The sequence below is a fragment of the Protopterus annectens genome, chromosome 14.part0 (assembly GCF_019279795.1).
Source record: "Protopterus annectens isolate FY-2018-M chromosome 14.part0, PAN1.0, whole genome shotgun sequence".
Taxonomy (NCBI): Eukaryota; Metazoa; Chordata; order Ceratodontiformes; family Protopteridae; genus Protopterus; species Protopterus annectens.
In genome coordinates, this window is record NC_056748.1 from 611,343,035 (window position 1) to 611,356,228 (window position 13,194).

The following is a 13,194-nucleotide window of genomic DNA, read 5'->3' on the forward strand; positions in this document are numbered from 1 at the left end:
AAGTGTTCTGAGGAAGTCAACTGGTATTGACAAAAGCGCTTAACTATTTGTAATAAAATTATTGGTGAGGACTCAACATTTAGTACTCTTTGTTTTGGTTTTATAGTGGTTTACTTGAGCACTATTGCACCACCTATTTTGGTTTTATGGGGCCATTAGGGAACTTGCTAGTTTTTCAGACACTATGATTAATTTCATTATGGCTGTAATGGAACATATTTTGGAAAACAATTATTTTATATTTGAAGGAGAATTCTATAGGCAACTTCAGGGGGTTGCAATGGGGGCAACATGTACCCCCATTTATCATAACCTGATAACTTTATTCATGGGAAAAAAACATTTTTACAAGTATTTATTCACAGATGTGGTTTACTTATTACCGTTTCTTGGACGATATTTTTATCCTTTGGAACGATTCAAAATCTAATTTTAAGTTTTCTTGAGCACATTAATCAGATATGCCCATTTTTTAAATTTACTGCCAACTTTTCAGATGTGGAGTTCAGTTATCTTGACTTGATGATTTCCAAGGATAAATTACAAAACAAGTTTGAATCTAGAACTTATAGGAAGGAAACTTTTTCAAATCGTTATTTAGACTTTCAAAGTAGTCATCCCTTCCGCACTAAAAAAAACATATTTAAAGTACATTTGCTAAGGGCAGGCAGAATGTGTTCTTCCAAAAATATTTCCCTCTTAGAAGTATCCATCATCACATATGTTTAAGGTAAGAGGATATCCAAGTGGTTTATTGGAATGGGTGGAGGAACAAGTAATTGAAAGATTGGGTTCAAGGTACAAGCCCCTGTTGGCCAGTGGTGAGACTATCCACAAACAAACCACTCAACCCCTCATTAAGGATGGTTACAACACTAGTATGGTTATTCCCTATGGAACTGGAGAACGTACACTTAAGGAGATCATAAAAAGAAACTGGGTTATTTTTAAAGGTAGTACTGAAGTTTTTAACATCTTGGGTCATTTACCCAGCTTTGTTTACAAAGTGGCGAAAAATTTTAAATTTTTGATTGAACATTTCAGTATACCCAGGACTAAGTTTATGAAAGGAACGACCAGGTGTGGTCATTGTAACCAATGCCTGTTTGTGTTGAACCAAGATGTGATGCACATTGGGGGCAGCAGGAAGGGCATTTTGTTGCAGAACAGCAACTGTGACACAAAAGGGATTATTTATGTTGCCATTTGCCAAACATGTTTGTATTTCTACATCGGTAAAACAGAGAAAATTCCGTACAAGGATATATGAGCACTTGTATGCTATTGCTAAAGGTAACACTAATAACGCTCTTAATAAACATTCATTGATTTGTCAAGGACATACAAAATTCATGTTTGGCATTCTTGAAGTGATTAAACACAACCCAAGAGGAGGTTGGTGGGAATTGGATGTGGATTTGAGGGAATTTTATTGGATTGTTAAGCTAAATGCCTTGGTAGAACCAGGACTAAATGACTATTTGTCTTTACTGCCTGTATTAAAAAAAAAGCCCTAACATTTTGAATGTTTCAAATGTTTTTAACCAGGTATGCATTCATAACATTTAAAATATATATATATATATATTTTTTATGTATAATGTAATATTTATATTTCTATTTATTCATTTATTCAGTTATTCAATTAATTGGTCTTAAGTTGTATCAAAGGGTTGACTTGTAGGGAAAGTCCCCGAAGACTAGGGGAAAAAAAGCGCTTAACTAGTACATTTGTGGAAGTATATTATTGTTTCTTGGTTTATGTGTGAAGCTTATGGAGTGACCACTACTCGTTTGGGCATCACAGTTTTTATTTTTTCATTTATATGTTTGCTAATGATTTAACACTTTTATACCTGTTTTTATTGTTGAATCATAATTGTACCACACATTACTCTTATTTGCATTTCCTGTGGAGATTTTCTTCAGATCTGAAAAGGGACTCTCTAAGTAGATGCTTAATTTTGCTGCTCCAAAAGGTTTCTGTCTGTAAGGGCATATTTGATTTTCTTTATTTGGACAAGTGAATTTTACTTGGTACTGTGACCATGTGTGCTTTTTACTAGTCTGTGCAGATTGTAGAACAAGGCTTAGCACGATTTTATGCAAGTTAGCTCTATTTACTGTTTGGGGACATAGTTTATATATTCTATTATTTTTGCCCTTTGTCAGCGAGTAATGGTGTCTGTGTACTTTTATCACTTGTGTTTTTCTTATCTTGATGGATTCTGATACAGCTGCCCCCATCAGTTCCAGTTGCACCTAAAAAGAAAAAAACTGAACAAAAACGTACTTTAGCCTGTGGTTTGTAAATCTGTTGTCTTTTCATCCCACAGACCATTTACTTTTTTTCCCATCACACTCTTTTATGAGACCACAGGCCTCAGTAGTACGGGGGTCAGACGCATCCTCCAGGACTGTTCCATTACTTGGCCCAGGTACTGGATAACCAAACCATTTAGGTACAGGAGAGGTTTGGGGTAAGATGCCTTGCCAGACATAATACTCTCTTCCCAGATATTTTGTCCAGTAGTGTAGTTCATAGTAAGAAGAAACAGGGGCTTCACCACATCACAGACAATTAGGCTATTACCATGTGTAGGACTGATGTGGTTTCATTAGCCAAGAGTGTTATAGTCTGCTAATCTGGGAGTTTGTGCTCCTCTTATGGGTGACTAAAGGACTACCTTCTGCAGAGATCAGACTTACACCATAGAATTTGATGGGAACTGTCATGCAGACAGTAGTGAATACTGAGTGCATCCATTCCCTTTCTTTGAAAGGTGAACAGGTTCAAAAACATAAGCAAGTGTTCACCTTTCCACAGATGCTGGCTAGGTTTACAGATGTATGTGACTGGAAACAATCTGGAGGTATGCCAGAGATTAGCATTTATGATCATATTGAAGATGAGATTCCAAACATTTTGGGTGTTTCTTCTCTGTTACTGAGTTTAGAAGATGTCTATGGAATTGTATGTAAAACCCCTTTGGGATATTGAACCAGTTCCTAAAAGGCTTTGAGAAAATACAAGGTGTACTCTGATCATGCTTTTTGTTCCATTGTCAGCTGACCCTGTTGCAGTTTCACTAGCTGCCAACTCTTAAGAGAACCTTGGCTACTTCTAACCCTACACTGCTAGATGAAATTGGCAAATTGTTAAAATCCCAAGGAAAATAGTTGACTCATCTGTTCTGTGTGGTGCTCTTCACAAGTTGCAAGCAAGGGTTCTAGAACTAGCTGCTGTACCACAAAAAGGAAAAGGATTTTACACTAGAATATCTTTGTTACGCAAAAAGGAGTTACTGTGGAGACCAGTGTTAGATTTGTCGTACCTAAATACCTTTCTGGTATGCTCACCTTGGAGACGGTACTTCCCCTTCTTCCTGACCACGGTTTCATTCTGACTTTACACCTGAAGGATGCTTTTCACCACATTCCAACCTCTCTCAACTTCAATTTGAACCTACAAAAGTAGTCTCACCCCCTCACAGAAGTGTTGTCTTGGGGTTTATGATGGACATGGTGTGGCCTTTATACCAGAAGACAAAGTCCTGATTCAGAATATTTTCCAGTATTTAACAGTTCAAGAAGATGCTGCCTCAAAAGTTTCTCAAAATTCTAGGCCTCATGGCATTAATGGTACTTAAAAATTTGTTGGACCTAGCACTTGCTTCCTGTGAAGTTTCAGGTACCAGAGGTGGATTTTGTGAGTGGTGGGAGAGGTCAGATGTCTGTGAATCTGACATCTCCTTCTACCTCCAGACCCCAGTTCAATCAGCCTAGACAAACTGTCTAGATTTTATATAGAGAACTGTTAAGGAAAGTTCTAGTGCAAGGCAAATGGGGTCCTTCAGATGCTGCAAAGCACACATGTCAAAGAAATGTTAGCAGTGGTTTAGATCAGTAAGTTCTTCACTTATGGTCTGCATGTTCCCCATTTTATTGGTCACCGACAACACCACAGTGATGTGGTACTTGAGCAAGCAAGTACAAGGTCATACCCTTTTTGTTGGTTGGTAGTGATGGCCCGGAAGGTACCCTTAAAGCATTCTCTCATGCTTCAGTCTTCATGCATCCCATCAGAGCAAAACTTGGTGCCAGACAGAATAAGCAGATCCCAGTTGGACCCCAACAAGTGGAAACTCTGGCCAGAGGTCTGCCTGGATTTAGTCCAGATGTGAGAACACTTCAAATAGTTGTTTTCACCTCTTTTTCAAAGCAGACAGTTCGAAGCATTCTGTAGGAGACATCCTTGTAACCATGGTTGGAGGATGGAAGCATTTTTTTTTCCCTTGAGTGGGAATAATTTTATCCATCCCTTCCACTGTTATCCAAAGTATTTTTGAAGATTCAGAAAATTGTGAAAGATCATTGTGGTGGTCTTGTTTTGGCCCAGGCAAAGTTTGGAATTGGCCAACAGCAATTACTACAAGGTACTTCACACCGTGGATGTGCTCGCATCATCTGGGGTGACTGATGGCATTTGTATCACGTTATCGAATGATGAAAATAGTGAATGCTATTTCATTGAACCTAAAATATCGAAACCACATATCGAACATTCAGAACAGCAAATTTTTCCCTTGGGGAAAAAATTCGCTATTGCAAAACACATGCACACAATGCAAGCACACCTAAAAAACATCAATACACACACATACACTTATAATCCTACACCTAACCCTTCACTAAACTATATACATACACTACTGTCTAGCCACTTATCTTAACCCAAATCCTAAGGTCTGTCACTATCGCATACTCCCTTAACCTGCACCCTAATTCACTTAACCCGCCCCTAAACCTAATTCACCTAACCTGCGTCCTAACCTTAACTTACCTAAACTGCACCCTAATCCTAACAACCACACAATCGCACACTTACCTGAACCCAACCCGTAAATCTCCACCACAGCGCTGAAAATAGCGTAGCCACAGAACCGGCCAACCAAATTCTTTTCCTAGGAAAGAATTTGGTGTTCTGCAGCTTTGCTATTTTTAGCATTGGATTAAAATGGGTCAATATCAGAACATTCGCAGTTTTAAAACATTTATGTTCTGATAAAGACTCAACTGATGCACCCCAACTTAGAGCAATTGCTACTGACAGCCTGGGTGATTTTTATCTTGATATCTTTTTTGCAGTTTTTCTATGAGGATGTGCAGCAGGTATTGGAGGCAAGAAAATTTGCAACTAGAAAATTGTATGTTTACAAGTGGGAGAGGTTTTCTAGGTGGTGTCTAACCAATATTAGTGGTCCTAGTATGGTGTTTACCCTTCTCATTTTTACAGTATTTGTATTAGTTGCTCAACAATGGCTTATGATGCATCTATCAAGGGGCATTAATTGGCCATTTTAGCTTGTCTGCCAGTGGGTTTCCTTTACTGGTTGGATGTCCTTCAAGGATGCATCTGCAGTCATAACAAATGGGTTGTCCTGTCGTCAGGCAGCCCTTCGGTCGGCCGGATTCCAAAGTCTGGGTCCGGCTTCGGCTGATGTCGCACTTCACCCGACGTTATCTCTGCTGGTCTTCGGGTATAAAGGCATCAGCCGACGCCATTTTCCTCAGTCTTTCTTGCCGCGTGGCACCCGAAGCAGAAGCTGTTCGCAAGTGCCGGTCGGTCAGATCCAGAGATTACTACTACCGAATACTACTTCGAAGACTTCTAAAAAGCTAAGTACCCCGTTGGGGACTCTTTCTTGCCTCAGCCGATGTCAGAAAAAGTAAATAACTGTTTAACTTGTGGGAAACAAATACCTCATAAAGATTTCCACTCTTACTGCCTACCTTGTTTAGGCCCAGACCACGACGTAGCAGCCTGTTTAGCCTGTGCTTCCTTCAACCGACGAACGCTTAGGCGTCGGAGTTTGCTGAACAGTTTTTCGGCTCAGATTTTGCGTACATTATGCCGTCGGATCCTCCAACTACCCATATTGTTAAACGCAGAGAAAAAGACCGACACTCGCGGTCCGCGGTTTCGGCCGAAACCACGGTTAAGCAAGCCGCGAGTGTCTCTGTTTCGGCCGAAACCGAGAAAACGGGTCAATCTTCAGCCGAATCCATGACTACTACTGAGGCTCCTGCTACCTTAGTTGAATCGGCCTCTGAAGTTTTGCCTACTACTGTGGTTCCTAGTGAATTATCAGACACCATCCCTTTGGATGTCTCTACCCCAGCATGTGGTGCTGCTAGGCCTCCTGCAGCCATGTCTATAAAGGCCTTTGCCAGGGCTAAAGCAGCCAAAACTGTTAAACCAGTGCCTGTTAAGACCCCCTCACATAGGCCCACTTCTAGTTCACAAATGCTTACTCTGGCAGAGGATTTAATCTCCTTAATTAGGGGATCCCAATCTCACCCAGACAGGGCCTCTCAGCCTCCAGAAAAGAGACCTAGAGCAGAGCCCCCCGAGCCAGTGTCCTCTGATTCTTCGGATGACTCAGACATTACAGATCAGCCAGAGGCTCCTTTTTCTACTTATGAAGATTCCGATGCTGAAGAATCCATTCCATCTGCCTCTCCACCCGAGGAATTTTCCTTTGGGGAAACTTTACATGCCATGAGAGAACAATTCCAATGGCAGGGACAAGATTTCTCAGATTCAAGAAAAAGGCTTAGGACCTTTCTGCACTTACCACAACATAGGCCCTTAGCTATACCTCCAGTTCTGCCTGTTGTGGATGATGCATTTAATGATGTTTGCACTGCTCCTGATACTTTACCTCCAGCCCCTGCCAAACCAGATAGATTTTACAGGGTGCCAGACACTCATCACCATCTATACAAGGCCCCACTTGCAAATATACAAGGAATCCTTGGATGGTCTGACGATAAAACAATTATACTCAATAGAGATGGAACCATCTATAAACAAGTCATTTAATTCATTTGTAATCTTGTAACTTCCATTAAGTTCATTCACATATCTTTTTATATGCAACCCCATCCAAAATCTTCCTCATTCTTGCATTGTAATCGCATACATCCATAATCACTATCCCTCCACCATTATCTGGTTTTAACACCATAACCTCTGTTATTTTTCAAACTGAGTAAACCTTCAGTCTCACAATCATTTAAATTTGTTTGGCATGCTTTTCTCAGAGTGTTTCGTACTTCAATTTCACATAATTGTTCAAACACCAAAATAGAGGGGTGAACAGGTGGGTTATAAGTGCTAGATATACGCAACGGGTTGCTGACAGATTCCACAGTCTTAAATAAAACATTAAGCTTTAGTTTTCTAATGAACTGTTTTAAATCAACCAATGTTCGTGCTAAATCATAATTCTTAAAACTTCAAAAGTCAAACCTTTCGCTAGCAAATCACAAATGTTGACATCAATATTCATAGCAGAGTAGTTAAAAACATTAAAATCACCACTAGAATTCTTAAACACACTGCAGTTGTCAAAAACATGTCCCATTGGAACTAATTCCACCCCCCCCCCCAGTAATTCGACTGACTCCTCCATTCACAGAAAAAGTCCCTTGGCCGTGATTGCTCTGATAGTTGTGATTTTCTGTCCCTCAGTCTCTCAGATCTCCTCAAAGGAGGAAAATTATCCTGGTCTAAAAAAGACTCAATTGTTTGAGGGTGAAGAATTTTTGTTAAAATCAATATTCCAAGTTTGCGACCTGGGTGGTGGTGGGTAAGCCATATTTGCATCATATTGTGACTTGTCCCCCTCAATATTCATTTTTCTAGCTTTAATGGACAACATTTCCTGTTCAATACTTCTAAAATACGATTATAATCAAAAATATTGTCCTCGTGCAATATCTTGAGTAACCTTAGTGTCCAAATCCGTCACTTCTCTGATCATTTCAGTTAATAAAATGTCATTATGTTTGACCATAAGTTTAATATACTTGGAGCCATGGAGGTCAAACATAGAAAGAAGCTCTTTATGAAAGACAGCATTAGCCACAGTACCATTAGGGAAGTGCCACATACGCAATCAGTTTGGTACAAGTCTCAGTTGCAGGCATTCCCTGAAATAAGCATTGTCCAACTGTACTTTATTTTTAACACCAAATGATCCAGCCTTTGCAAATTAATGTTCTATAACGGTACACTTAAATTTTCGCTTGTAGAAAAGGCCACATTCTGCCCCAACCATTCATTCACATTAATAGGAACATTTTGTATTCTTTACTGTGTCCCTTTGACCGTTTTGCCCTGCAGTGGTAGAGCTAATGCTGGTATGTAAACGCTGATCTTAACGGTTTTCACTCGTTCCAATCACAATATTCAAACCTCCTCCATGCAAGACATTTCCTGGCATTTCTCCGTTCTTTGATTTCTTGAGTTAAAAGTTGCATTTTCAACACCCAAGAAGCTTTAAATTGGGGCTCTCACCTTCCTGGTTAGATGCAGCAGCCAGTACTTCCTGACTTTTTCCTCCATTCGGAGCTGACGTCATCTGGGCATGCTCAATGCGGTCCAATCTCTGGGACATATTTTCAAGCTGAGCTAAAATCCTTTCCACTGAAAGAACATATAATCTATTTGTTTTATTAGCAATAATGTATTTAGTGATAGAGTAAGTAAATAGCCTAAGGAGTACATCTTACATTTATATGTATGTATATAGTTTTTTTTTTTTAAAGTTGTATTGCTTTAATTTAAGGGGTTGTTCTTGAATGCTTTGTGAGCTGATGTTAATTTATTAATGTATTCATTTGAAGCCCGTTCTGATTGGTCTAATTTGTGGGCGTGGTTATTTAAAATGGTTTCAATTTGTTTGTTTTTTTTCAAATTTAACTTGATAAAGTCTCCTAATTTGGAGATGAAAGTGCTTGTTATTTTTCTTTCGCCTCAGTAAAGTGTCATTTATCCAGTAAAGCCTGGACAGTTATTTGGTTGCATTTCACATCCTCTTGGCCTGCCGTTTTTGTATTTATATTCCCATACCTAGACGACCTACTCATCCAAGCAGCAAACAGACGGACCCTCTTTGTTCACACCAAGGATCTCCTGCTCCTGCTGCAGTCTCTAGGGTTCCTGATAAATTACCCAAAGTCCCTTCCTACACACAAAGTTGTCTTCCTAGGAATCAGGACAGACAGCATGGCCTCTCTCCTGGAGGAAAAAGTAGTGTCCCTCTCGCATCACTTTCAATCTGCCCTCCATTCATCAGCACTGACTGCGAGGGAATTCCTAAGACTTCTGAGGTATATGGCAGCTACTATCCCCATGTTGTCCCTAGCGAGGTTACACATGAAAAAATTTCAGTTGTGCCTTTGCTCGTTGTGGACCCAGCACTCTCATTCTCTAGAGTTCAGGGTTGCCCAAGTTGCCCAGCATCCGGGCATGCCCCTGCAAATGCCCACCCCTTCCCAGATCATGCACACAGATGCCTCAGACCTGGATTGGGGGGGTAACTCTGGTTTCAAGGACAGTGCAAACTTTGTGGACAGACACATATGCACATCAATATCAGGGAAATAACAGCAATACTCCTAGCCTTGCAGGCCATCCAAGCTTAACCTCCAGTAGGGCCTCCTAAAAATCTTCACAGACAACACCACAGTGATGTGGTACCTGAACAAGCAAGGAGGGACAAAGTCTTACCTCCTATGCAGACTAGCTCTACAGGTATGGGATCTGGCGGTCTCTCAGGGAATCCCCCTCCAGGCAGCCTACATCCCATCCCAGCACAACTCTCAGGCAGATTCACTAAGCAGAACCATATCGGACAGCCACGAACGGATGCTGTCAAGAGGTGTTCCTAGATCTGGTCCACAAGTGGGGTATTCCTCAGATAGACCTGTTCACCTCCTCCATAAACAGGCAGCTCCAGGGCTACTGCTTCAGAACTCATGACTCGAAGGCATTGCAAACAGATGCAGTCCCACTCCACAAGAGCTATGGCCTCATCTGGGGCCTTTTTCAAAGGCCTGGATACCAACTCCTTTCTGGAAGCAGCCACTTGGTCCTCTGTGCACACCTTCACCAGACACTACAAACTGGACCATATTTCCAGAGTCAGGGCAGGTCTTGCTAGGGCTATCCTGCATGGATTCCTGTTGTCCTCCACCAATCCACTCCACAACTTTTAGTGAGCTTTAATGTTCACCCACTAGTAGAATACTGCAACACTGGAATAGGAGGACATAAGAAAGTTGTGTAAAAACTCACCATAACCATAGATGTCCTTCTCTTCCATATTGCAGTATTCTTTCCCTCCCACAATCCCCCCTTTTAACCTTGCATTTGCTCTACCCGGCTCATGGACAGGCTGTGTCCCTCAGGACTGGCTCCGTCTGGGGCTTTATTTTAGATTCTGAGGGCTGGTGCGTACAGATGTCACCTTTATGGCCCACATACGTGCCTCCACGTCAGATGTCCACACCAAGGGGACTGGAAAAGCTTTGGAAACCTGGCCAGACAAGCTGATCAGAAGAAGGGTAAACCCACTAGTAGACTACTGCAACATGGAAGAGAAGGACATCTATGGTTATGTTAGGCTTTTACACAACTTTCCTTTCCGGCTGCAAAAAATTGGGATAGTCAAACATCGCAGGAAGACTAAAACACAAATGTTTGTCAAGGTATTACAGAACTAAGGATTATTTTGCCTTGTATTCTTTTTTTAAATTGCCTTGAGTAAAACATAATGATTTCAGTGGAAGAAATCGTAAAGCAGAAAACATATTAAATGTATGTCTGGCTCATTAGCTTTTTATCTCTCACATTTAACAATCCGATATCAGCTTGTACAGACCTTGCACTTGTTTTCCTGGGGAGACTCGTTTCTTCTATACATGTATCCTCCTCATTGACTTTTACCTATCCATTTGTCCCCAATAATGCCTCCTTTGTTAGCTGGTATCCACTTGTCCAACCACATTACTGCTCTCTCCAGTTTGGTGAGCTTTTCAAACAAATTCTGGATGTTGTTTTTTTTTTTTTTTTTGTGCAGCTTTGCACTTTAATTCTGTCTTTGAGGATTTAAATTTATTCTTAATTTGACAGTCTGTTTTACTCCATACCTGAAGGTGATTTATAACTTCGTCACCCTAGCTAATATGCACATTTTAGTGGGGTATTTCAGCCTTTCAGTTTTGTTTACAGACTGATGCAAACTGTAGTGCCCGTATTCTTTCAAATTCTTTCACTATAACCAGTGAAGCACAGTGACTGGGATATTACTTCATGGGACTTTTCCATACATGGAATATTTCAGCACATCATTCTTGTGTCCTTTTCCATGTGTGTGTTGTCTTTTTAAATCTTGAGCCCTATTTACTGTATAGAGTTCAGTTAGACCAGCCAGTAAGGTGACTACCCACATGTCTGTCATGTGTTGATTCCAGTGCTGTGGACTACATTAGCCCTACATTTGGTTGAAGCTTCACAAACACCTCCTTTACAACTCTTATTTCTTTCCCATCCAGGTAATGCATCTGTAGACGGTGTAATGATGCCCATTTTCTTATCCATGCTATTTGCCCTATGATTCTAAAGATATGGTGACTGACTGTAGGCACATATTTCAGTATACTGTAACTTTATCCCCCTAATAAGTTTTCTTTTCCTTTGGGTTATTTGCCACCTTATGGAGATTCATAGCGTCCTGCCCAGCAATATCTTTTGTGCTTTCTTAGATGTGCCACTCAAGGACAGCAGGGAAATTTTTGATAGTTAGTTAGAATGATGCATTTCTTTCCCCTTGCTGTTTCCTCAAGACCTCATCAGTCTGTCTGCTCCTGTTAGCATGGTCTAGAGTATTAATGTACTTAACTATGTCTAAAATTTTTTGCAGGTATATTTTTCTTGATTGTTTTACTTGCAGTCTGTTTGCATGCCATTTTATTTTGATTGTGTTACTAGAGTTTATATAGATTAGAGCAAAGGTAAACATGATGGAAAGCCCCTTTCCCTCAAATGATTTAATTGTGCTTTTAGACAGCTAACAGTTGAGTGGAACACTTTTTACAACTTGCTTATATTTTTCTAGATGTGGAAACAACTTCTGTGCTGTTCATCGTTATGCAGAGACACACGACTGCACTTTTGATTACAAGGCAGCAGGGAGGAAATACCTGCAGGAAGCCAACCCTGTCATTAGTGCACCAAAGCTTCCAAAAATATAGGGATTTCTAGTGTGACATGCAACTACTTCCTGCAGGAGTTGTGCAAATTTGTTATACATTTATTTTACTCTGTTCCAAAATAGACTTTGCAAAGCAACAGGAACACGTTACATAATATTTATTAATAATGTGAACACTACTGTAGTTTGCATCTTTATTCCTTAATGAAATTTTACATAATTGTCGTTTTAAAGAATTTCCACCATACTGTCTTTCATTTATATTGCACGTGTCCCATATTTTATATTTGGTGTCGGTAACTCCACTAGACAAGTCTTCAAAGGATGCACTTTATGATTAACATTTGTGTTTAACCCATCAGGGATTTGTTACAAGGGCATGTTTTTCTCTGTGTTGCAGTGTTTTGTCTCTTCCTGTTCATTGCATTTGTTTTAAGTTATTTCACATTAAACAGGTTCTTGCACTTTTGGCCCAAATGTTTGTCAGAACACCTTTGGTGTCAGAGAATTGCTATAGGTAGGTGCACAATAGGATTTTTCATCCAGTTTTAAAAAAATCATGTCATCACTGAAACACATTATTTTAACTGAATATATTGTACATTTCTGAATAAAGGAATTTTCCCTTGTGTGCTAATTTTATCTAAACATTTTGTGAATAACAGATTTTAAAAATTTTCAAGTTCTGTTTACCAAAACTGGGTGCAATTACCCACAATTAATAAATTTTTAATTGATTACTTTTAGTATTTTGTTATCTTTGAGAAGTATAATTTTGGATTTCTTAATGTTTTCTAATCACACAGGCTACCACTGAGACAGAAGGGCAAGTTTTTCCCCCCACAGAATGGGATACAGGACAAAGTTTTCCCGTAAGAAGTTTAAGAAAAGATGATATTGCCCTCCTCTTATCTTCTCAGTTCTCTTATTTTTGTGCTTTTTTTTTTTACTTCCCTTTTTATTGTCAAGGTGACCACCTGACGTACCTCTCAACTGTCCACTTTTTCGCAGAATATCCAGATTTTTGGCTCATATTTTTGGTCTGTTCTTCATAAATGTGCTTTTCTGAGAACTGAATTCATTAAATAATGACGGTTGTTTGAGTTTCAGACTTTACACTGTTAAGAAA

At 39.9% G+C, this 13,194-nt stretch overlaps 1 protein-coding gene across 1 annotated transcript in view; it reads left to right on the forward strand.

Annotated features, from left to right (window-relative positions):
- Positions 1 to 12,805, forward strand: part of ZFAND4 (zinc finger AN1-type containing 4) — a gene marked incomplete in the record, with an annotated part of 250,537 nt that extends 237,732 nt beyond the window's left edge. The window contains 1 exon segment of the mRNA XM_044056359.1: positions 11,970 to 12,805. Coding sequence (XP_043912294.1) covers positions 11,970 to 12,105 — 136 coding nt within the window.
- Between the last annotated feature and the right edge of the window lie 389 nt (positions 12,806 to 13,194).